This window comes from Harmonia axyridis, chromosome 4 (genome assembly GCF_914767665.1).
Source record: "Harmonia axyridis chromosome 4, icHarAxyr1.1, whole genome shotgun sequence".
In the NCBI taxonomy this organism is placed as follows: domain Eukaryota; kingdom Metazoa; phylum Arthropoda; class Insecta; order Coleoptera; family Coccinellidae; genus Harmonia; species Harmonia axyridis.
The window spans coordinates 15643305-15669170 of record NC_059504.1 but is presented as its reverse complement, the minus strand read 5'-3'; the positions used below and the strand labels follow the sequence as shown (position 1 = coordinate 15669170).

Sequence of the window (25866 nt, the reverse complement as noted above, 5' to 3'; positions counted from 1 at the left end):
GATACCTTATGATGGGATCTCCGGACCTGCAGCAGTTAGAGAAAATGGATCAGCATATCGATATTTATTTCCATTATCAATATACAGGGTGTTTCCTAAACATGCGGCAAAAATTCAGGGGGTTAATCCTTGGACTATTTAAAGCATGTTTTTTCCTTGGATGATTTTTGAAAAACCTCTTTGTTTCGAAGATACAGGGCGAACAACATTTTTCATATTTTTAAAATTAATAATAGTTTAAATAAAAATGCGTACCGCACTGTGTTTACTAAGTAGGTACAATTTATTTTTAAATTTGTTTAACAACATTCCAATTACTAAAAACGGCCAGTTTTTTGATTAAAAATTGATAAGTGCAGAAAATGTGGAAGACTTGCGAAATCGGATCATTGCTGGGTGTAACTTAATAAGAAATGATCCTGGTGTTTTTGAAAGGGTTCGGCAGTCAATGAGGAGAAGGTTGGATGCTTGTATGCTGGCTAGAGGTGGTCATTTTCAACAGTTTTTGTAGGTTGAGTTGAATTTTCATGTAATTTTTCATAATAAAATGTTATTATCTGAAATTTTGTTTCCCCTATATCTTCGAAACAAATGGGTTTTTCAAAAATCATCAAAGGACAAAATATTCTTAGAATAGTCCAAGGAACAACCCCCTGAATTTTTGCCGCATGTTTAGGAAACACCCTGTATATGACAAAAATTTTCCATTTCCATTAGACCATCATAACTTCCACATGTTTGATGCTATCACTTTATTATACAGGGTGTTCCTTAATTGGAGGTACTAATGGAAATGAAAGACTCCTTAGTTAATTTTAAGAATAAAAATCCTATAAAATGGGCCCGCATCAAACGCATTGTTTTTCATATACAGGCTGTTTCTTGTGGTCCCACTTTTTTGTGATTGTACGAGTTTATCAAATCATTGCTGCATATCAGGAAAGTAAGCACCTACACTAATAATTAAATCATTCATTTCATGATACTGATCGGATTTTATGATAATTTCGATTTTCCTAAAGATATTGAAAAAATTGTTCGAAATTTTTTTCTCGAAATCGGTAGTAGATAGAACAAAACCTCACGAAACCAAAAAGTTTAATATCAGATTAATTTTTTTCAAATTTTTTTAAACTACCGGTAGTCCACCAGAAAAAAATTCTGAAGGAAAAAGGCGGACACTATTCCAAAAAAAATTATCACCTTGTAGATTTGCAATCGAAATTGGCAGATCACGTGATGCAAACTCTAAATTGTAATAGATGTGCCAAATATCAGAAGAATATCTTGTGTTTTGAAGAGACTATGAAAAAAGACTTTGAAAAAATCAAACTTTAACACCCTGAATCTCGAAAACGTTAGCGAGCCCATATTTATAAAACATTTTCTTTTTGAAATTATGCAGATGAAATCTCATTCCCTTAATATATACTTATATATACCCTGTATATATAGTACCTTGTAGGTATTTGAATAGAATTTTCCTTAGAATCTGATGGTTATGCTGAAGAACTCAATTTTTCTTCAATTGACAAAAAATATTAATTTTGCAGATTCTATCAATCAGCAAGGTATTAATTTTCCTGTCTAGGCAGCAAAATGATTATTCTCAATCGGAATAAAACATTAGACATTTTTTGACTTGGCAGCGATAGATAGACTACATTAGCAAAATTCCCATGAACTATCAGCCGTAGCAGTCAATCTACTACTTTACTGCCTAGTGAAACAAATAACTATTACGGAAGTGTCTGAGTTAAAATACAAAGTTGAAAGTTCTCATTATTAAAAATATAACTTTGTATCATTTATAGCTCGAAAACTTATGAGAAACAGCATAAAATGCTGCAACCTACTTTCTACTTCTTCAAGATTGTAAAATTTTAACCTCATACAACCTTCGATAGCTCAGTTGGTAGAGCGGTGGACTGTAGAGGAAAGAGAAAGTTGATATCCATAGGTCGCTGGTTCAAATCCGGCTCGAAGGAAATTTTTGGTCTTCTACTCTTTCCATCATGGTTAAACATCAACAAAAATAAATTATTCTCGCAAGAACATACTGTATCAATGATTCAAATAATTAATAGTTTCGTATCCAATAACAATTTTTTTTTTAATTTTATGCCAAGATATTTAACTGAAATATAGCATAGCTATTTCAATTTACACCATATCACGTGATATGCCGATTTCTTTTGCAAATCTACAGGCTGTTTTTTTTTTAACAATAACAATAACAAGTTCTGCAGAACTTGTTTTGGTGGAGTACTGATGATTAAAAAGTGTATAAAAAGATAAATTGATCTGGTACTACATTTTTGGAAATATCAAAATATCATTAAAATCGAATTAGTAATCTGTGATGAATAAATTAATTATTATTTTTGGTGCTCATTTTCACTATTTGTAGCAATGATTCATAAAGATTCGATAAGCTCGTACAACCATCACAAAAAGTAGGAAACACTAGAGATTCACGACTTGGCTTGATATTCAAGCAAATTGATTTGGCTTGACTTCAAATCAAGTGAAGTAGTTGTTTTTCAATGTCAAATACTTGAAAAATCAAGTACATTAAGCGATTTTTAGCAGTTTTATTGTGTAATGTGCACTTCAATAGAAAATGAAGAAATGAGAAGGAACCTTGCAAAAAACAGTTTTATTTATGAAACTTATTGTATACTAGAACCAAAAATAAAAATATCAACTATTTTAGAATGGAAACACAAATAATACAGCTATAAAATATAATAAAATATTTTTTAATATTGAGAAACCTAATCAGTCGTAGATCCTTCACTCATGAGACATCATGAGATTTTTCGCCTAATCTATTGTGGGTTTTTATAACAGTCAGAGCAGTTCTGGAAAATTGACAGAAGCTGAAGATATTGGCGTTGTTAAAAAAATATTTGGAAATTTTAGCCAAGCTTTACTTCATAACACCAAGTCATTTCATTTGCTCAATTCACAAGAAATTTCTTGAATAAACTTAGGAGATCGATGTCAAACTCAGCTATTTATTCTGTGAAGATTGTTATTTAGTCTAAGCTCGCACGAGATTGCAGAAATATATGACGTATGACTCGTGTGTATCAAGATCAAGTAATATTCATCACGAGCTTGATTTTCAAGTAAAGTAGATGTTTAAAATATCAAGCTATACTTGACTTGATGATTCCATATAAGAAACACACTGTATCTCGAATACAAAAAGTTTGCGGACCCGTGTTTTTACTACATTTTTTTCTTGAAATCATCCAAGAAATCTCTCATTTCCGTTCGTATTCCCAATTCCATAGCTCATCGACGATTCATAAATTACAACGCCAAACTCCACTTTCCAAGAAAACCATAGAATCCTACGCCTCCACCTAATGAATATCATCAACCTTTGTTTTTTCTTCTAAACCGTGATCTTGGCATATGTCGAATCCACACAACCTCTGATGCACAGTGTGAGAACCACCATCAGGACCACCAATTTTTTTTCCGCCGACCATTTCATAAGCCAATAATACATGACAGATACACAAACATCAAATCATCCATACTCTCACACCGCTACACCATCATTACCTCTAAACATAACAGCCCAGTGCGGTTCTGATTCCTTAATGCGTGATTTGAGAACTGAGGGACAACAACTAATTCATCATATCGAAGCGGGCCTTGTAATTACCGCTGGCCGCTCGCACCTTCTCTTGTTTTCCATCTACGCCCCCTATCTTCTTAATATCCCCAGACGTATTATCTACGGCGATGCCTTCTGATGTTCTCAACGGATCCGTAATAATAATGGGACGTCCGTTATAGTTTTTTGTCAACTTGATAACTGATACCTGCGGGTCTGAACGAACAACCACGACGTGAAGGTTGAAAAAAAAATAATATGTGTTAGGGATTGGCCGAATCGGTAATTAGCGATTTCTTGGTTGTGGTTTGGATGGTCCTGGTAAGGATGAGATTTTTGAATAGAATTTCGGTATTCTAAATTGATGGTATACTGGTTTATGGTGTCATAGACTTTATCTGCGAGAAAAAACTTTGAATAACTTAGAAGTTTTTTCTTTCGTCGGATTTCGTTGGAAAATTTAACAAAATTTGTAGTATTTTTGGATATTTGCGTGTACATACAAACAGGCTGCAACGATTTTGCACGCTTCAATTCATATAACGCAACTGGAATTTTCAAAGACGCGGTAATTTGTCGATTCATCGTGGTGATTGGTCGCCGATGAAGCGCTTATCTACAGAAAGAAACAGAGAGAATTTTCTGAAAGATTTTCAATAATTATTTATTTATTTATTTATTTATTTATTCACAATAATATACAAGTGAATAATTTTAACCCATCAACATATTCCATGGGGCGTCAATACATCAATAAATTCTAGTTCAAAGTAGTTAAATAAGTTTCATCAAATCTATAATAATCAAATGTAAATATAAATAAAGTCAAAATTTAAAATAAATCTATAATAATCAAATGTAAATATAAATAAAGTCAAAATTTAAAATAAATTAACATTGAAATAAATTAAATAAAATCAATAAATTAACATTCAACACAGGTTAAATCTTTAGACATTGATAGTCAATAATCGAGTATAAGACAAACATTATACATACATGACAAACTATTCAAAATGGCTAATCCAAAACTCATTCATTGTGTAGAAGGCTTTTTTGTACAGAATTTTCTTTATTTCATGTTTCAACTTATTTTTGTTCATAACTTTGAAAGCTTCAGGGATCTTATTATATACTTGTATGGCCTCATGGTTAATGCTTAGCTGAGTCGCCGCGACCCTATGATATGGTGTTGAAAAGTTCCTCGCATTCCTTGTGGTGTAATTGTGGAACTCTCCATTTCGCGTCAGTTTTTCCTTGTTGTCGTGGATGTATAGGATGCAGGAAAGTATGTACAAACAGGTGAGTGTGAGTATGTTCTCCTCTTGGAAGTGACTCCTACAGCTTTCAGCACTCCCCAATCCACACAATATACGAATTGCATTTTTTTGTTTTGTAAAAATCTTCTTCATTTCAGGTCCACCACCCCAAAACAGCAACCCATAATTCAAAACACTACTGAAATATCCATAATAAGCGATTTTGGCTGCTTGCTTTCCTGCCAATTGTTTAGATCTTCTAATGAGGTAAGTAGCTACTGACAATTTCTTTTCTAATTCTTCTATGTGTTTCCAGAACTTCAAATTCGGTTCCAGATATATACCCAGGAATTTCAGGTTCATCTCAGTCGCGGGTTTAGTTTCAAAGGTGAGATATTGTGTCTTTTCCCTGTTTATTTTGAACTTATTTGCACTAAACCATAGTTCAGCCTGTTCGAGGATCTTTGATGAAATATCATTGAGCTCTTCTTCTGTAGTACCAATTGTGAGGAATGAAGTGTCATCAACAAAGAGCACTGTGCTGTGTGATTTAACATTTGGAGGTAGGTCATTCATGTATATCAAAAATAATAGAGGCCCCAGTATGGACCCTTGAGGAACTCCACACTCCGCACATCCCCAGTCCGAGTATCTATCCTGAATACAAACTCTTTGATATCTACCTTTCAAGTAACTACTGATCAACTTCAGCGGGACACCTCTAATGCCATAGCTCTTCTTCTTCTGCAGCAAGATATCATGTTTAAGGGTATCAAACGCCTTACTCAGATCGCATGCCATCAGCCTGCACTTCTTTCTTGAGTCCAAAGCATCTGCAACCTCAACCAGCACCGAAGTTATTGCTGTACTTGTGGACTTATTTTCTTGGAAACCATGTTGTTCGTGACATATAATATTGTACTTCGTGAAAAATTTCGAAAGTCTATCCTTCAAAGCAATCTCGAATATTTTGGAGAGGCTTGGGAGTATTGAAATAGGCCTGTAGTTTGAAGGTTCAGATTTATCTCCTCCTTTGAATACAGGAATTATTTTGGCACGTTTTAACTGATCAGGAAAATAACCTTCACTGTAGCATCTCGTTATAATCTCTGCCAAAGGCTCTGCTATACTTGGAATGATCAGCTTCAACATGCTCGGTGACATGTCATAGATATCTCTACATTTTTTACCCTTGAGCTTCTTCGCTATCTTCAGGACATCTATTTCAGTTATTTCTCTTAAGAAAAATGAATTTCGCATGAAATTTCCTGCTTTTTTCCGTAGGTCTCCAGAACTAACGTCAACTTTTGGGCAGTTTTTCTCAATATCTTTACCTATTTTCAAAAGATGTTCGTTTAAGGTCATAGGATTTATTTCTGCTTCATCATGGTGTTTATTTTTTCCTTGATTACCCCTTATAACCGTCCATATTTCCCTGGTTTTGTTTGATGAGTTCTTAATTTTTCTAAGATTGTCTTTCCTCTTTATTTCAACCAATTTTTCCCTGTATAATCTTTTACAAACATTATATGCTTTTCCACTATCTGAATCTCCTTTTATATGATGTATCACTGAAAGCGCATCTAACCTGTTCTTCAATTCCTTGATCTCCCTGTTTTTCTTCAGCTTTGACACCCAATATCCTCTCTCAACTTTCAAAACCTTTTGAGGGCAAGTTAACTCATAGATCTCTAGAATTTGGGCCCAGAACCGATCAAAGATCTGTCCCGCAGATAAGTCGGAATATACAAAATCCCAGCACTGACCTGAGAGTACCTCAATGAATCGATCTATATTTTGTCTACCCCGATTTCTTACTGATTTACTTTTTCTTTTCTTAGGTTTCATTAACATACCAGAACATCGTAACACCTGTCCTCTATGGTCCGAAATATGTGGTTCTATCGTACATGGATCAGAGTCTGTATCACTATTTGAATATATATTATCAATTAAAGATGTAGTTTCAATTGATACTCTAGAAGGTTCGTTAAATTCAGCTTGGAGATTGAACTCACCCATTAGATTCTGCAGGTTTCTTCCATTTGTATTGCATCTTATTAAGTCACTGTTGAAGTCTCCAGCAACATAGATTTCTTCATAACCCAGATTCATGCACCCCAACTCATCCAAACACGACCGAAAATTTGTCAGAAACACCTCAAAATCTCCTTGTGGTGGTCTGTATACCCCAATTATAATTTTTCTATGTAGTCTCTCATAAACTCCTGCCAATTCAATGTGATTTTCCACAGAGTATTTCCTCACACACTCCAGTGGCAACATTTTCGAGTCATCTCTGTGAAGGATCAGAACTCCACCATATCCATTTGGTCTAGAATAATGGGCACCCAAGACAAAGTTCTGCACTATTAGTTGTTCAGTATGATTTTCCTTCAACCAGTGTTCAGTCAACACAGCAACATGTATATCTTCCTCTTCCAAGACCTTTTCTAGGAGTTCAACTTTATTTGTGATTGATCTTATGTTCAAGTTTAAAATGTTGTATGTCTTATCCTTGATGTTTTCTCTGTCCACGAAAAAATCGGTATCTTCTGACAGTCACTCCTTGAGGCCAAAACTCAGGCTTACTAACTTCTTCAAGTAGTTTATAATCTATTCCTACTTTGAAGGCTCTGCTTGAACTTCCTTCGTTCGAAATTAATTCCACCTGTGACTTTTTCCCTGGAAATTTATCCGAGAGGAACTTCATGACGTCCTCTGTTGTACATTTCATATTAATTTTCCCTACATATAGCCATGCTTTTTGTTCCGCTGATTGAAGTGCGCTGTTTATGTTTTCGTTTGTTCCCCTGATTTGGAGGTTATTTCTAGATGTTCCCTGTCTATGAATCGCTGCCACAGAATCCATGTTGTTATGAGTAGTTCTGTTAGTATTGTTTATATTTGTGATTTCTGTTTTTTGTAGATTTCTGTTTACCGTCTGGTTTTCCTTTGTGACGCTAGATGGTGCTATTTTAGGGATGCCTTTCGTTTCATCAAATGAGACGGATCTCTGACGTGACATTACCGGTTGACTTAACAGTAGTTCATTTGCGCTACTCACATTTGACGGTTCTGACTTCGAGGCCCCATTGACATCCACTGGGATTTGTTTACAATTTGTGTTATATCTTTTTTTATTGTTTTCTGATATAACCTGACTTTTTCTAGCATCTTCCTTTTTCATTAATTCTATTATCAATTCTTGATCTTTTACTCTTTTTTCCAATTGGGTAATTAGTTTCTCACTCAAAGTTTTATCCATCTTGATATGCTTGCTGTCCAAGGCGCTTTCCGAATTTCGGTCTTGTGAATTTTCCACTTTTGAACTTTCCCCTTCACTTAATTTGGAAAGGGCCACCAATACTACTCCACCAATTTTAGCACTTGCTGGTAACTTTTTGAAAATGATATATTCAATCAAGTCATCTTTTTTCCATTTATTCAGTTCGGTTTGAAGTTGCACTACATTCACTTCAGCCATCTTGAATATTCTTCGAGACTTCGGTAAAGATACATACCTTGTTTTAGATTTCAGCCATTACTAGTTTAATTTGATATTAAGAATTTGATTTATCGGAGAGAATTGTGTCGGGATTCTCGGTAAGTGTTATTTGACATGAATATTTGATTAATTTTGAAACAGTATTTTTCTTTTTTTGTAGAAACGTATTTCAAGTTTGGTAGAATTCTCTTTGTGTCAAATAATTTCAACAAAACTCCTTCTCAGGTTTATTTTATGATAAATGTAATCACTTCTTTATAATTCCTTGGTTCGAAATCCGAAAAGGAGTTGTAAATTCAGGTTAACATATTCTAATGTCGTTGTTCTTTTTCCCTAATCCCCTCCCGTGGGATTGAAACAACAGAAACCTCTCTCGAGATAAAGAAAGAATGTTGAATTTACTATATTGCTTTTTAATTCCTATTCATCGCCCATGATCATTCTTTCTGTGAATTTATGAAGTCTACCTCAACAAAGCCAAATCAAAGTAACCGCATAGCAAAATACAAAGCCAACATACAAAACTTTAGACTCTGCTTCATCAACTTTAGGCGTGGTCCAAGAACCACAGACGATGATGAAAGCTTTGGTCTCCCGAATTGGGCAATTGTTTCATAAAACATAAAAAATTCCAAGAAATGGTTTTGGGCAATCGTAAATTGAAGTTGTGTGAGAAGAAAGTGTATTCACTATGTTGCGTAAACATCAATTCCGAACGCTGTTTAGAGCATTTTAAGAAGAAAACAGGATTTTTTGTGCCGATATCTAACAGTGGATGAAGCATGGATTCTATGCTACACTCCTGAGTCAAAAATGATACCAGTTTAGAAGAAAGTCCATCCAAAGCGACCAAAATCTCAATCATCAGCTGGCAGGCTTATGGCATCCGTATTTTGAGGCATGCATGGTATATTGTTTATTGACCAGTTTGACAAAGATAAGAGCATTAACATTGAATATAACATAACGTAATTAGACCGATTGAGTGCAGAAATTATGCAGAAGTCCTGATGAAATGCAAAAGAAAAAATAATTTATAAATCGAAGCTATGCCTAAACGGTGGAAAACACGAAAACACAATATTTAATGATATATCTCATCATTTTTAATTGGCGATAATTTGATTACTTTTAATTTTCATCAAAAAAAGCCTTAAAGTTACTCTCAGAAGAGCACAATATATCTGCGAGAATCTATACAAAACCCATCAGGTAATTTCGCAGATTACAGACAGACAGAAAATTTGAATGCTTTTCTGAGATCCTCCACTTTTTTCCAGTCACGCGAAGTTATTTATGAATTTATAGGCCCACCGATTTTTACTTTATTATTCATTCAAAAAACATCATCAAAAATTTTCTTTTTCGTTATAACATTATTCTCCTGAATAAAGAAAATTCTGATTTTCAACAACAGAAATTAATGCCAGTTCTATAACCCGTAGAGACACCTATGAGCCACTACGCCAACTAAATGGGATGAGAACGAATATTTTAAAGGAATCTTTATTGTACACGAATATGTTTACAGGATCTCCAATAGAGAACTCTCAGTTAATTCATCTTCGAAAAATGTTTTTATTCTTTTATATTCCAACAATTTTTGTACACTCAGTAACATTTTCCAAAAAACTTTTCAAGAAGTCATCAAAGTTCGGTTGATAGGTACATCAAACATCATCTAAATGCTTTTATATAGAATGTTTTGATGATTTACGTAGATGGGCGAAATCGAAAAATATGTTGATATGTAACAGGTGTTTTTTTTTCGAGGTATATAACTTTAAGTTGGCATTACTGTTCAAGATGGCGACCGATTTAACAGCTGTCAAGTGATTTATTCTCAGTTTGGTTTGGCAATTCATCATGAATAGACTCACGCCTGAACAACGCTTGCAAATAGTGCAATTTTATTTCGAAAATAATGGTTCTGTGCGGAATACGTCCATTTTATTTTGTTTAGAGATGAAGCGGACTTCTGGTTGAATGGCTACGTCAACAAACAAAACTGCCGCATTTGGAGTGAAGCTAATCCTCAAGTGTATGTCGAAACACCGTTACATCCAGAAAAACTGACTGTTTGGTGCGCTTTATGGGCTGGTGCAATCATTGGTCCGTACTTCTTCAAAAACGATGATGTCCAGAATGTTACAGTCAATGGTGATCGGTATAGAGCCATGACTAACTTTTTTCATTCCTGAATTGAACAACCATGATGTCCAGGAGCTGTGGTTCCAACAAGACGGCGCAACATGTCACACAGCTCGTGCCACAATCGATTTATTGAAAGACACGTTTGGTGACCGCCTAATTTCACGTTTTGGACCTGTGAATTTGCCTCCAAGATCTTGTGATTTAACACCGCTAGACTACTTTCTGTGGGGCTATGTAAAGTCATTGGTCTATGCGGATAAGCCACAAACCCTTGACCATTTGGAAGACAACATTCGCCGTGTTATTGCCGATGTACGGCCACAAATGTTGAAAAAAGTCATCGAAAATTGGACGTCCAGATTGGACTACATCCGACCCAGCCGTGGCGGTCATATGCCAGAAATCATATTTAAAATGTAATGTCACAAGATTATCTTGCGGATAAATAAAATTCATGTCAATCGAATAATCCATCGTTGTTTTACTACAATTTAAAGTTCTATAGCTCTAAAAAACATCCTTTAAAACCAAATAAGGGTATTTTTCAAAGACTTAACTAGTAAATTCTGAAGTAATAATAAAAAACTTACCGTTCTTACGAAGTATGAGATTTTTTGCTAGTAAATTAAGGAAAGGAGTGAACATTTTCGAAATTAGGTAGCTAATCAGACTAGAATATTTCACTACATAACGTTTCACTTTCAGAAAAAATAAACAAAAACTCAAATATTCAACTTTATTTTCATCGTTAACGAAAATGCAATAATGAGAAAAGTAGGTATCAAAAAAAAAATTACTGAAATGTACAAAATTAATAATTCATTAAAAAAAGGCAGTTATCACAAACAAATTTGGTACTTTTACTCAGTCGTATTCATCTCAACAGGAGAATATTGTACTTTAATAACTTTATAACCATCACAATCGTCCATCTCCTTACAAACAAATTTCGCTGCAATACTATAAACTCCACTTCTTGGAGGAACAAACGTAAACTCTCCTACTGCTTTTTCTCCAGGAGGCACAGAAGATTTTACCTTTATCTTAACCGGTCTTTCCAGCCCTGGTGCTTCAACCGTGAACTCCCCTTTTTTCAATGGCACTGGTAGGGAATTCTCTAAAGTAACCACCACCACAGCTTCCTTACCCTCTACTATCTTCTCAGGGATGGAAAACTTCACATCAGGCTTCCTAACCCTAAAATCATCTTCGGCGTAGTATTCGAAGTTGGTGTCTTGAACCTTGGCAAAACATAAAGTCTTAAAGGTCGCTTGGTCCATCAGTATCTTAGCATACTGGTAATAGTTAACCTCCAGAGAGACCTCGTGTATAGAATTAGCTTTTACTACCACGTCGAAACTTCTTCTCTGTACCATTTCTCCAACATTGCCGGTGTAGTCCATCACGTCAACTCTAAGAAGAACAACAACCTTGTAATCTATGGTTTCGTTCTTGTTCGTCATGGCGAGTATAACACTGAAAGGCTCTCCTATCTTAATGTCATCTTTTAGGACGAATTCAAAGTGGATGTCGTTGAAGTCTTCGTTGAGGTAATATCTGGCAAAGATGTTCTGGGACTGTTGTAGAGCCTTTAGCATTGTATGACGTTCTTTGTAGCTTTTTTCAGGATGTTTGTAGATGTTTGTTATGTCTAGTCTGTCGAAGGAGTGTGGAGCTTTGGTGCAAATCAGTTTTCCTATGGCTTGAGTGTCTTTTTGGAGGAGTTTTAGAGGTTTATTGGGACCGTTGTATCGCCAATATACCTGAAAGTAGAAGAAGAAACTAATATCAATTTATACCCATCATTTCGGTTTATATGATTAAAGAAGTCCAAACTACAATATGTACTTAGTTCAGAATCTGTCTTAAAATGTTAACTGCGATACTGCAAACCAAAACATGTGTGATATACTGCTCCACAAAAGTCAAAGAAGTTCAGACATTTTGAGACTATTGCCAAAGTTTCCATTTTTCCCAATTTTTTAAAAATGAGAAATATAAATGTTTACTCACATATCTGAATCATTTTTTGCCCATTCCTCTACAAGTTTCACAGTATCAGGTGAAAATACCTAGATACACCTAGATACGCTCAAACTGATAGAAGAGAGAAAAAGAACCCCATGAGATGCATCAGGCTATATAGAACTAAATGAAAATATACACAAAGAAGTCAGAAAAGACATTCACAACTACAACACTAGAATAATCGAAGGCAACGAAAATGCGAATATAAAAGACACAAAACATCTCAGATGAAAGATCAATGTGGAAATACTATGTCAAACAACAACATTATTGCTGAACACTTTTAGACTTGAGACTTTTACACCCGTCTTTATCCTTCTAACAGAGCCAGACAGAGCTACAAAAAAATTTTAAAAGTAAATTTCAGTGATGGGTATGGTCTCCTCAGTCAACCACTGCTTGATAACACCTTTGCATATTTTCTATCAGATTGTTGATGTAGTCTTGATCAATTTCTGTCCAGAGTTACGGTAAAAGTCATCTAAATTCTTGAAGTGTATGTTGAGGTTGTAGATGAGAATCCAAAGCTTTTTGTATCTGATCCCAAGCGTATTCAATGGTATTGAGGTCTAGCGATCATAGGGGCAGAGACATATGAGAAATACCATGGATTTCCAGAGCTTCAATCAATGAGGTCGCGCATTATTGTACAAAAATAAGAAATTTGGTCCAATAGCAGCATGAAACATTTGCCCTTTCCAATCGATGTCGCATATGAATTTGAGTTAGTGGAATCCTTCTCTTAAGTCGTCAAGAATGAAGATTTACGCTTCGAAGTCTTCAACGAACTGTTTCAATCGAAAACAAAACAACAGAAGCGTTCATAGGTCCCTGTTCGATAAGTACTCAAAGGCTCTCTACGAGTAGACATAGTCAGATACTGATCTTAAGCATGAGTGGTAAGATCTTGGGTGTCTTCTTTTCGGTCTTTTTTTTTTCTTTTTTTCTCGACTCGTCTATGTACGAGGTACTAAGCTTTCACTAACTTGAAAGAAATTCACAACATGATGACGTTCCACCTCCATCATACCATTAGCCTAAATGGCTTTATCCGCACTAAGTTTTTGTCTAGGCATTATTGAAGAACGAATTTTCAGATTTTGAATCAAAGTTGATTCAATATCTGATCCAAAATCCTTACAGAAATGCAAACGACAAGAACTTGCTTGAAACTGAAAAGATATCAAACAAACCAAAGTAAACATTTTATTTCTCATAGAGGCACATTTGGTGGACAAGAATCGGCAACTTTTGAAACGGTCACAAAATTTTTGAACTTTTATGGGGCTAATATATCCCTATGCAGTCCACTTCATTGAAAGTTGATAGATCTCGTTATTGCTCTTTCTCAGTTTTGAGGAATCATCAAATCTCCCCATCACAACCCCTCACCTTATCTGCATTGACCTCAGCGAAGACAAAACCATTATCGTAAGGCTTCAAAACATCTCCATGCTTGAGTGCGCTCACAGATGCCGGTCCAACTTGGTAGATGTCCTCACTTTGCTCCTGTGGTGTGGCATCTATGACTTGCCAACCATCGAACTTCTCGTCCACATCCGATCTACACATCCACACTTCGTTCCAAACGTGGAAAGTCCAAACAGAATCCGAATTCATGTCTTCCACAAAGTCGCCATCTTGGTTCAGGAAGTAGTCGACTGTGAGGGAACCTTGGGTATCGTGGGCCGAAGAATAGTTGGTTACTGTTCTGGTAGGTAATCCCAGAGCTCTACAAACTGAAAAAAAAATATGGAAGTAGGTAGGTACTTGATTTTCAACTCAATAGTTGTATAGTTTTTGAAAATGTTTTGCTCCAAAGTCCTCCGATTGTAGAGGAAACTTTGTGATCACTTTCGAGATGTAAGAAATGTTGTATACCATTCGGAAAGTGTTCCTAATACGTCACTCAATTAGTCCCGGACCTGGCGCATAGATGACACATCTAGTGGCATCGAAATTTTTTTTCAGAATTTTGAGGAATATTTATTTTTTTCTGTATCTATCTGGTGAAATCCAAGGTTTGGCAACTATTGCTCTCCTAGTGTCATCCGTTGTTTCACGTCGTTTGGCACGCTTGAAGTTTGTTTTCTAAATTTCTGATATATTTAGGTATTTATTTCAATATATTTTTAGTTGATGTGAAACTTTGATTCACTATGGGACATAAGAAGTGCGTTATTCGTAGAGAATCTCGCAAATTGAGTGAAATATCGTATGACTGATATGGTTTCATTTCCGTGCGCTTCATGTCAAATTTGATAGTTCATGTTGGGGACAAAATTTCTTACTGAAAATGACATATGCTCCCTCTATCTATGTTTATTACTCTGAGGTTTCGTCTGCATCTGTTGAATGTTTGTTGGTATATCTGTCGATGTGTCGGCAAATCCTTGTAACAGCCTTCACTTATAATATATAATTTGTATAGGATTTCAATGAAATTTGATATGGTTATTCAGTCTAGATCGTGAATGACAGCATACACATTTCGACTCTAAAAGATATAATATCTATATCTCTTTCGAATGGAATTAATCAATTGCTCTTTGAAATTCATTATTTGAATTATCTTGGTGTGGTATAGCAACAGATTTGACTCCTATAGTTAATTAACCTAGAGTTACCTCTGACACAACTTCTTCAATATTCAATGTAGGACCTTATTTCTGCATCCACCCTGTATACTCTTGTCCATTGCTCTTAGATCGAAATAATGTTGGTTTGAACGGATCTTAACATTCATAATAATATATTTATTGATTATCAAATCCAAATGAGTGTCCTTACTTTTCTATAATGTGATTCAAAACAAACAAATAAGCAAACATATGAGCGATCCTCTTGGAATGCACCCATAATAAATTATATGCACAGAGAATGCAAATTAAATAAAACGAGTAAGTCGACAAAAGCCTATTTCTGAACTATCGATTATCTACTTTGTTTTCAACGGTCCATAAATTCTAGCAAATCGATTTTGGCGAATCAAGGTCATCAGATATTTTGTTTTCTGCATCTATCAATAGAAATTCAGTTTTATGGATGACTCATTATAGCATTGGGCGTATGTTGGCTGTTAATGATATTGTTCTTCGTTAAACTTTCTTAGAATTCTGATCTAGTGTTCCAAGACATTCTCATAAAACGTTTGCATAATATTCATTATTGTGACATTCGGTCATAATCTATTAATCTGCTCCCACATGAGTTTCACAGATTTTTTTTTAGAATCCAGCGACATATGACACCTATATAAGCTACAGATATTACATCACCGTTAGGTTGATTCAAGAATCTTAAGCTATCGTAAAATATTCATTGAATTTTCCTAGTCCCAACAAGAAAATTTGTTACTATTTCATCAACCTACAGAAAAGTAGAATCAGAACTAATTATCTTATGTAAAAAATTAAATTTTGGCGTTATCAACACTCATTGCTTACTAACTTCCCGATGTCAACTGTTGATTTCTTATGTCATTTGTTCAGTAGGTTGGGTTAGGTTAGGTTTGATCATGAAAAGATACACGCTTCAACAACGTTTAGAAATTATTAAATTGTTTCATCAGTGCAAATTTGTCTACTATACGACGAATAATAAGTCGATAAAATGAATATTTATCGTTCATGAATTCTTCTTAATTCTCTCCCAGTATTTCCAGTATTAACAAATGAGCACTCACTTTGATAAAACAATATAAAAATTTCTAAACGTTGTTTAAGCGTGTATCCCCCAATGATCAAATGATATAGCCTACTGATCACAAATGACTTAAGAAATGTCAAAAAATATTGCACAGTGTTGCTATTATAGGTAACCATTTAAAATTGTATCATTCCTTATAGAAAACCCTTCATCATGCAAATCGAAAATAAGAATTCTTCATTACATAATATATGTTCGATAGAAAACTCACTTGTAGTTAACACTCCGGAGAATACCCAACATTGTCCAAATTTAACCGGCTTCTTCTTCTTGTAATACTTCCTCAGAATTTCTTTGCTCCCAATCCACTTAGTTGGAGGTGTACCACCACTGAAGTCGTCACTCCAGTTACCCATGATGACACCGTCGTCATCTGCTGAATTAACAGCAGCTGCCAATGCTCTGGCCACTTTTACCGGATCAGACCTTTTGGGACCTTGAATTAAAAAAAAAAACATTATCTATCCTCAAGTTCACCCTGAATTGAAACCGTTTTTGCAACAAAGTTCCTCGGCGCTTTTTGTGGTATGACTAAACTTGCAGAAATCGTCACGTAAACAAAATGCGTTATGTTGCCTCTAGACCATCTTCTCTCTTCTCTTCCTCTGCCTCTTCTTCTTCTCCTCCTCTGCCTCTTTCTATTATTATATTCGCGCTGCAAGCATTTTAAGTAGCAATCTTTATACAGGGTGTCTACTTTAAAAAGTCGAAACTTCTAAGCGAGATTCTCCATGGGATTTTCAACAAAAAATATCTTATAACGCATGGCCGAAATATTGACGGTAATTCTTCAATTCAACATTTTGTGTTTTTAAGAAATTCTCAATTTTTTTCATAAAAATCAATCGCACTCCAATTATCTTCGTAACCTCATCAAATTTAAGGCTCATCGAATGCTCTCAAATACCTATGGTGATGCTGCTATTAGTGAAAGAATGAGCCAAGAGAGGTTTCAACGCTTTAAGAACTGTGAATTTGACGTCAAAGGCCAGCATGGCGATGAAAGAGAGAGGGTTTTTGAAAATGCAGAATTAGAGGTATTACTTGATCAAGACTCGTGTCAAACGCAACAAGAATTGGCAGGATTATTGGGAGTAACGCATACTTGCCATTTAAAAACGCCAGAAAGTCATGGGAATGATTCAGAAACAAGGATAAGCGCCGTGCGAGTTGAAGCCTAGAGATGTTGAATGTGGTTTGTTTGCTTGTGAACAGCTGCTTGCAAGGCAAAGATGGAAGAGATTTCTGTATTGCATTGTGACTAGAGATGAAAAATGGATACATTAAGATAATCCCAAGCGCAGAAAATCATGAGAATATCCCGGCCATACTTCCACGTCGACGGCCGAACCGAATACTCTCGGTTTCAAGGTCATGCTCAGTATTTGGTGGGACCAGCTAGGCGTAGTGTATTATGAGTTGTTAAAACCGACTGAAACAATCACAGGTGATCGTTATCGAACGCAATTAATGCGTTTGAGCCGAGCATTGGAAGACAAACGGTCGCAATACACAGAGAGGCATGATAAAGTGTTTTTACAGCATGACAATGCTCGACCCCACGTTATAGTCAAGACATACAAGAAATATTGAAATGGTCCTACCCCACCCGCCGTATTCTTCAGACGTTGCTCCCTCGGACTATCACTTGTTTCGATCAATGACACACGGCCTGGCTGACAAGCACTTCCGGTCTTATGAAGAAGTAAAAAATTGGATCGATTCGTGGATCAATTCAAAAGATGACCAGTTTTTTCAACGCAGGATTCGTACGCTGCCCGAAAGATGGGAGGAAGTAGTGGCCAGCGATGGACTATACTTTGAATCATAAATGTATAACCAAATTTTTACAATAAAGCCTTGAATTTCGGAAAAAAACGGCAAAAGCAAAGTTGTATGCCTATATGTATTTTTGTTTTGTTTTGAAATTCAATAGTATTCAAAGATTCATCCTACCTCTGACCATCCCGACTTCGTGCAACACGTAAAGAGCACAATCCAAAATGTTGCTATCAAACTGATCATACTTCCAAATGACAGGTTTCATCCTGTTAAATGTGCCTCTCCAAATCATTCCAGTATCGTTCAGGACACTTTCTGTTCTCCAATCTGCCGAGCTCAAATACACCCTGTCTCTTTTGCACCAAGGGTTGAAGAGGAGGTAAATTTCGTGCTCCCAGGAGTAGCAATAGGCACCTCCGTCTATGATTTTGGTGTCCACGTCTAGTTTCCATCTTCCTATGGCAGCTTCTGCATCTGTGAATATGTTAACAGAGACGGAGGTTTCTCCCTCGTGTTCCACCACTGCGTTCCATATGAAGGAATTGGATGGTTTTCTTAACAGTGGCGTAGCGATGAGGGTTTTTTGACCGTAGCTGTTTTTCTCTTCATCTGTGGAAATATTATATTTGAATAAGAGAATAAGAGAAATTGAAACCACTATGTTTGATCACGAGAGGTTTCATTTTATATCAAAATGAAACCTCTTATTAAAAAACCTTTTCACTAATTTTTCAGAAAAACAGTTGATGATTGAATAAAAACATTCCAAACTTATGTCTCGATATTCATTTCCTCAGAATTCGAATGGTATGAATGTTAAACTAAATCAAAATGATAAAAAAATAAAAAATATAAAGAGAAACAAACAAGAAAAGTTACACCCAAAAGTCAATCATCTTTGAATTTCTATAAAATCATGTATTTCTCCATCGGTAAAATTCAGAACTCAACCTCTTTTTTCAATTAAATCTTAAATTAATCAACTTCAATTAACAATATATGTCTGAGCCTTATAGCAATAAATGAAATATTTAAGACATTTAACCCATTGACTTTATAGAGAGGTGTAATTTACGTCTAGTCGAAACTAGTAGTATGGTACCAATTAATTTAGAAACCAAGACATCATTAATCTTTGTCATTTAAAAGGAATATTGAAAAGAAATTTTTTTTTACAATTGGCAAATTTTGAATTTCATGAACATCTTTGGTATCAAATAATTCAAAATAGATATACATATTAGAATCTATTGTAATGTTATATGCAAAAACTGATATGATTTGGGAAGTGAAACCAAAAATGATATAAAAAACTTCCCCTCCAAAGAAATTTTTTAATATTTATCTAGACGACACAAATTCAAAGAATTTTTTTTCTTATATACCTAACTTTATTACTATTAGAACCTCGAAATCAATTTCTTGTGAATGAATAAAAACACTCACCATCTGCAGTGAATATAAAAGAAATTCCATCCCTCTCGTGGTCATATTTCCTGCTGAGCCTCAGTATCAATTTGAAAGATTGACCTCTTCTTACTACCAATTTAGGTTCGATTTTTCTCCTCATAATTTCATATTTGTCTGTAAAATGGTTTATTCCATTTTCTTCTATGCAGGAATCGATTCCTCTTACTATCAGGATGTCTTCTTTGGGCGGTTCATCTGGGGGTGCTGCTTTGTCAACTTCATCTGAGATAAAAAGGAATTTTCAGTACAGCCATTTGAGTTTAAATATATTTGTTTTTTGCAACACAATGCGTCAAAAGAAAAAAAATATTCCCAGTTTTTATTAAAGTTTAATTCGTAAAAAACGCTATTTTTCAACTGATTTCTAAATTTCAGTACGATCAGCTGGGTATTTGTTGACATTTCAAGAATACGAAATTTCACACGGGTATAACTTTGGAACCATATATGTACATTTGGATCATTGACGAATCTAACAGAGGTATTCAAACCCTAAATCTACCCTGAAATTTTCAAGTGTCTAGCATATTCCGTTCTAGAGTTTCCGAGTACACGGAGACCGGACGGACAGAATTGATTTTGACTTCGTTTCCATCATCTCACTCCAGAGCCCAATCGACAGTCAGCTGAGTGGACTGCACACGATGAACCGAATCCAAAGCGAGGAAAAACACAACAGTCAGCTGGCAAGATTATGGCATCAGTATTCTGGGATGTGCAAGGTATGATATTCATTGATTGCCTCCAAAAGGGCCAGACCATCAACAGCAATCATTATATAGCGTTATTGGATCGTTTAAAGAATGAAATCGTTAAAAAAAGGGCCCCATTTGAAAAAAAAGGTGCTGTTTCATCAAGACAATGCGCCGTCTCACAAATCAATGAAAATAATGACAACATTGCATGAATTGGGCTTCGAATTGCTTCTGCATCCACCGTATTCGCCAGATCTGGTCCCCAGCAATTTTTTTCTGTTCTCAGACCACAAGAGAATGCTCGCTGGAAAGAAATTCAGCGCCAATGAAGAAGTAATCGCCGAAACTATTTTGAAGCGAAAGACAAATCGTACTACAAAGATGATATCGAAAAGTTCGAAAAGATCGCTATAATCGCTGTATCGCCCTCGAAGGTAACTATGTTGAATAATAAAATCGAATTTTGACAGAAAAAGTGTTTTAGTATCGTAGACCAGGTTATATACGTGAATTATTCATAAGAATTACGATATAACTTCCACTATAACAACCAAATTTCCATAGTCATAAAGAACAACAATAGAATTAATACGAAAACATAAAATGCGATAATAATAAGTCAAAAAAATCCACAATTTCAAATAAAACCTCTCACCTGCCACTTGTGGCTTGGGCCACGAATTTTTTTGCGATTCCTTGTTGCTCCAAAACCTATTCCTGATCCCTGGACACCAACTGCACCTGTTCCCATCGTCTACTCTGCCCATTTCACGAGCCCAAAAAAAGCACTCTAGACGCCGAAACTAACTGTACAGTGAGCGACCTTAACCCAGTCTGTACGAAAATCGGATGGCTAGATTGAGTTTGATGACCAAATAATTGCAAACCGCGATCTTCAATAGTGAATTTTCATTTTCATTGAAAACAGGTTCAGTATAATCCCACTCGTTTGTTGGTGGTGTGGATTGTTATGGTTAGGAGTCTGCTAATCTTTACTCTGAGTTGGGAGGAGAGAAGTTGTAGAATAAGACAGCTCCGTACCGTAGATTATTTCAGCAGATTCAAACTGGATATGAAATTTTGTAGGTTCTATCTGAGATATCTAAAAATCATGGTGTGTCCACTGATTAGATTTTATTGCGACTCGACCACGGCATTCCAGCTACTTCCTTCCTCTTCCGTAGATGGCGCTATATAATGAAATGGCAATATTTCCATGGAAACGGCGGAGATAAACTTCCATTTCTTTTTTTGGTAAGCGTTTAATACTGAAGTGGTCATAATAAAATAAAAATAAGAGCAGAATTAGATGTGGAAATCCAGGAAAGTACCGGCAACCTCCTCAAAATAAATAACAAAGGCTGATTCCTTCAAAATTCTTCCTCTTTCTCCTCTATTAAGTGAGGAATTAGCCTCCTTGAAGCCATCCTAGAAATAAGAGTTCATCAGAACTCTGGAACTGGAAGGCGAGCTGTAAATCACGTAATGGGGCATAATAAACCTTTAGGCCGGCCATCCACGTACAGTTGAAACTGTCAGTTTCGACTGAACAGTTAAAACTGTCAGTTTCAACTGTGAACTGAGATGTGCACACATGTGCAGTTCAAAGCTTCAGTTTGTTCCATGATGGGATTCGAGAAGGTCCGACGATCTGGCGGTCCTCGGTTTAATTTTTGCAATTTTACCAAGAATAAAGAAGAGAAAGCATAAACAGTGGTGCAAGCAGTGGCTACAAAAGGGAAATTTATCTTCACACATAAATTTATTGAGAGAATTAGGAGAAGAACCATTAGATTTCCTCATTTATTTGCGCATGACTGAAACAGTGTACCAAAAATTACTATTGTTGGTAGAAACCAACAATAGTAATTTTTGGTACACTGTTTCAGTCATGCGCAAATAGTGAAAAAAGCACCGATTTCTTGGTCGTACCAGGTTCCATTTCTTCCAACTTTTTCTGCTGTATGCCGCATCTTTTTTGGCGCGATCGTGATAATCAGCCGATGTCACTTGCCATAAACAAGGTTCCGACCTATATAGTTCGATAAAATCGACTATAACCTGGTTATGTTTACGCGACATTGTGATGCGCACCCTTGCACGACACGAAATCAACTGAGAACTCAACAGTTGAACCCCCACACACTGTCAGTTCAGTTAAACCTTTCAGTTAAAAATATGAACAATTTCATTTCTCTCAGTTGAACTGTTCAGTTGAAAAATTCGAGTTGAACTGAGACTGAAATACCCACTCACGTAGAGTTTCGACTGACAGTTTTAACTGTTCAGTCGAAACTGACAGTTTCAACTGTACGTGGATGGCCGGCCTTAGGCTCTTTAAACGAAACCTTCTTAATTGAATATTTATCTTTATCTATTAGGCATTGCCTGTTGATTCATTAATGGTGCACCTATTTCTCTCCTTCAAAATTCGCCAGTTTTATATGACAATTACAATTCTACGAATCCGATGGAGATGAAAGTTTGCTTTTGGTTTTAACATCTCACACAACTAACATCTCTCAAGTAAGCACAGTAAAACACATTCCTTAACAACAAATCCGACTATTTTGAAATTTAGTTTTTTACCTGTAAAATAATCACTGCTGAATTTCATGAGGATCGTATAATCATAATCCCATATTAAGATAAACTAACCGACAACAATAACATAATTATAACTTACATCTAGTTCTATGGTTCTAAGGACGATTGTTTTCGAAATATCTCTCTTGCGAAAGGTTTTTCGTCAACTAATTATAGATTCGCATTTTTTCTACCGACAAAATTGCTGCGATACGGCTCTGACCATTGAAAACACACAGGGTCATAAAACAAATTGTATATTCATTCAGTCGCTTATTAAAGCTGCTACTGTAAGGTGTTTTGAATGATTCATTCTATTTCTGAACTCTGCGGTTAATTGAATGAAGTCTTTATTGATTAATACAAATTCTTATCACTCTTGATTTGCTTAAATGGAGGTATTTTTTAGAATGAATAACCATAATTGATGACTGCATGGTTACATAATACATCTGCGAATATTTGCGAACAAAAAATAATATTGCATATTGTACCCAATTTAATACCTATTACATGGAGCTAACATAATGAAAAAATTATATGAATATTTCCTCGTACCAACAAAATATCAAAAATTTAATACGATTATTTTTTTTTTTTTATTAAATTGTCGATATTCCTGAAAATGCAAATCCAATCGAAATCAAATTGAGAACCCCGTTTGAATTGCATTAATTCTATGTTGCTACTTAGATGGCAGGCCGTACGAACGTTGCCATAGTAACATTTGAAGTTTAAAAATAAACACAAACATATCTTCAAATGTGTAGAAATAAAATTTCACAAAATGGTATTAATACAAGTACATACAAAAAGTGTGAGAACAAAGTACAAAGTTCGTCTTTTGTCGAAAGGAACACTAATTTTTGTCATAACCACTGTATTATCAATAATTCTTCCATTTATATTAGCCTATAAGAGCAAAGGTTAGCAGAAAGCCGAATATTTAGAGTGCGTATTTTTAAATGTGCGATTTTCAGGTTTTTGGATGAAAAGGGACGTCTTCTATGATTTTCCAGACATAAGATTCCAAGGAAAATATATTTTTGTAGCTTCCACAAGTAACATAACTTTTCCTATAGTTTGCAGTTCTTATCCAATTTTGAAGGAACATTTCAAAAATTTTTCTACATGTTCACAAATTAAAGTTAGTACAATTTTTTTTTCACTAGATGAAATAATTCTTCCAACTACCTTTTACTATTTCCAGGTTCGAGAAGTAGACTACAATAACAATCGAAAAATCGATGAATTATTCTTAGGATTGAAAATAAATCTTCCAGAAAATATTAAGATATTTTCTTTCATATTGATACTTCCAATCATTCTCAAGCTTCATGTAATATTATTGAAGTACAGAAATGAATACTTCCTAAAATTTGTTATTATAGATACCATCGTGCCCATTGGAAATGCAGTCTGAGATTATTTTACAAAGACAAATGCCAGAGACCTCTTCTAACATAACATTCATCGGAAACTTAGGAATTGATCAATTTTATCCTCTTCAATGTTCTAGTAAGATAATTAACACAGCTTTCAATTATTCTGCAATACTAGAGGAGAATATTTTGAAGAACTTTAGAATTGGGAGCATAATTCAAAATCGAAGGGAGAAAAATAGTAAGTAAAACAAAAATTTTTTTGATTCAAATTGAGATTTCTATAAATTTTTTTGAAGAAGACAATGCTTGACTTGTGAAATTTTATTTTTTTTAGTAACAACAACAATATCCAATCTGATAGCTATTGAAGAATCTAAGATTAAAAATCATCTTATGGTAAATCTAAAAATTCATTACAATGAACAACAATTCTATTATAAACCCCAATTCATGCAAATCATGAAATGGGCTTGGATCCAATATTATGTAATATACATAATAATCCAATATATAGGTAATAAAATCATGAATTACATATTCGAAAATCGTCTAGTTTTGTATTACAAGGATAAATCAAATAAATTCAACTGAAAATCATTTTGTTTCATTTCAATTTTTATCATAATTTGCAAGTTCATTGAAGTTTAAAGTCAAACCATCCTGTGAGATGTGTTCCAATTTGCTACGATTGTCCTCAAGTATAATAGTACTGTTGAAGAGATCTTCTACTTGTACAAACAGGAAACGATATTCGTATTTTCCAGAATCATCCTGAAAACATATTAGTTAGCATACTAAAAGTATAAATTGAGTTCACCTACTTCCATCATTTCCAAATGTACAGTTCCTTTATGAACTGATCCTTTCAAATAAAACTTCATTCTTATACACAGCTTTCCATTACGCATATACGTAATATGTGTAGGATGCTGACGACGTCCTCTTCTTGTTTCTTCGCCATAAGCAACAATTGGATATCCTAGCTTATCTTCTACTCTTGTGTCTGCTAAACATTTTTTTACTGCTTTAGTATATACATTGTTTGGACTTTTACTAGAAAATAATTCGTTGAAAACCGCATAAAACAAGGAACCTGTTACGGCTACACCCAATAAGATAACTCCTAAGTATGAAGCAGTCTTGGTAGTTTCTTTAACCTTCTCTCCTAAAGGCTTGACATCAAGTCCAATTTGCGAACCTGAATCAGTTGATTTTACTATTGAGCTGTGTTTATCACTTTTATATCTACGACATAGTTGTTGATTCCAAACACTATATGATCCTATTTTTGGTTTATTTCTTAAGGCATTTACAGCTATTCTTGCAAACATATTTGGTTTTTGTATTTTTTGAATTTTTACTTAACACTACTCAATTCATCTGGGTAAATAAATATTCCTAAAAAAATAATTTATAAATTTTAAGGTTGTTAAAATTTTGAATATCTTAACCCAACTTCTTAATTACCAAAATAGTAGAAAACAGTGAATCATAGATAATTTAATGATATTGTTATAACTAAAACTTAGAGGATTTCTATAATATTTACTTCGAAATTACGAAAAGATACCTATGAAATTTATATTTCAAAATATTTTGATGAATAAAAGTAAGGTAGAGTACCGTAGAGCTATTAATTCCTTTCAGTTATTTTTCA

At 34.8% G+C, this 25866-nt stretch overlaps 3 protein-coding genes and 1 non-coding gene across 4 annotated transcripts; 2 read left to right on the top strand and 2 right to left on the bottom strand.

Moving 5' to 3' along the window:
• The first annotated feature begins 1897 nt into the window (after window positions 1-1897).
• Trnay-gua lies at window positions 1898-1988 on the top strand. Its single transcript is given in 2 exon segments — window positions 1898-1934; window positions 1953-1988. It is a non-coding gene; the product is annotated as a tRNA-Tyr (tRNA).
• Window positions 1989-11277: 9289 nt separating this feature from the next.
• On the bottom strand, window positions 11278-21241 carry LOC123678141 (annulin). Its single transcript, XM_045614983.1, has 6 exons — window positions 20894-21241; window positions 19520-19765; window positions 18248-18682; window positions 16503-16727; window positions 13976-14322; window positions 11278-12318 (listed from the first exon to the last, which is right to left on the bottom strand). The coding sequence occupies exons 1-6, from the start codon at window positions 21003-21005 to the stop codon at window positions 11416-11418; spliced, it is 2268 nt and encodes a 755-aa protein (XP_045470939.1). The 5' UTR covers window positions 21006-21241; the 3' UTR covers window positions 11278-11415.
• A 1825-nt stretch (window positions 21242-23066) lies between these two features.
• On the top strand, window positions 23067-24806 carry LOC123677571 (transmembrane protein 231-like). The gene is made up of 5 exons (XM_045614172.1): window positions 23067-23750; window positions 23805-23971; window positions 24035-24163; window positions 24216-24447; window positions 24544-24806. The coding sequence occupies exons 1-5, from the start codon at window positions 23612-23614 to the stop codon at window positions 24798-24800; spliced, it is 924 nt and encodes a 307-aa protein (XP_045470128.1). The 5' UTR covers window positions 23067-23611; the 3' UTR covers window positions 24801-24806.
• On the bottom strand, window positions 24516-25815 carry LOC123677573 (mitochondrial import inner membrane translocase subunit Tim21). The gene is made up of 3 exons (XM_045614175.1): window positions 25677-25815; window positions 25031-25607; window positions 24516-24980 (listed from the first exon to the last, which is right to left on the bottom strand). The coding sequence occupies exons 2-3, from the start codon at window positions 25538-25540 to the stop codon at window positions 24819-24821; spliced, it is 672 nt and encodes a 223-aa protein (XP_045470131.1). The 5' UTR covers window positions 25541-25607; window positions 25677-25815; the 3' UTR covers window positions 24516-24818.
• Between the last annotated feature and the right edge of the window lie 51 nt (window positions 25816-25866).

What these genes read in the sequence shown, in the direction of transcription:
- LOC123678141 (XM_045614983.1), bottom strand. Translation starts at nt 21,005, where the DNA reads ATGGGCAGAGTAGACGATGGGAACAGGTGCAGTTGGTGTCCAGGGATC. An exon ending in TTTTATATTCACTGCAGATG is followed by an intron (nt 18,683 to 19,519) that starts GTGAGTGTTTTT and finishes ATATTTCCACAG; the next exon opens with ATGAAGAGAAAAACAGCTAC. An exon ending in CGAAGTCGGGATGGTCAGAG is followed by an intron (nt 16,728 to 18,247) that starts GTAGGATGAATC and finishes TTTTAATTCAAG; the next exon opens with GTCCCAAAAGGTCTGATCCG.
- LOC123677571 (XM_045614172.1), top strand. Translation starts at nt 23,612, where the DNA reads ATGGTATTAATACAAGTACATACAAAAAGTGTGAGAACAAAGTACAAA. An exon ending in ATTAGCCTATAAGAGCAAAG is followed by an intron (nt 23,751 to 23,804) that starts GTTAGCAGAAAG and finishes TGCGATTTTCAG; the next exon opens with GTTTTTGGATGAAAAGGGAC. An exon ending in AAATCGAAGGGAGAAAAATA is followed by an intron (nt 24,448 to 24,543) that starts GTAAGTAAAACA and finishes TATTTTTTTTAG; the next exon opens with TAACAACAACAATATCCAAT.
- LOC123677573 (XM_045614175.1), bottom strand. Translation starts at nt 25,540, where the DNA reads ATGTTTGCAAGAATAGCTGTAAATGCCTTAAGAAATAAACCAAAAATA. An exon ending in TACATTTGGAAATGATGGAA is followed by an intron (nt 24,981 to 25,030) that starts GTAGGTGAACTC and finishes ATATGTTTTCAG; the next exon opens with GATGATTCTGGAAAATACGA.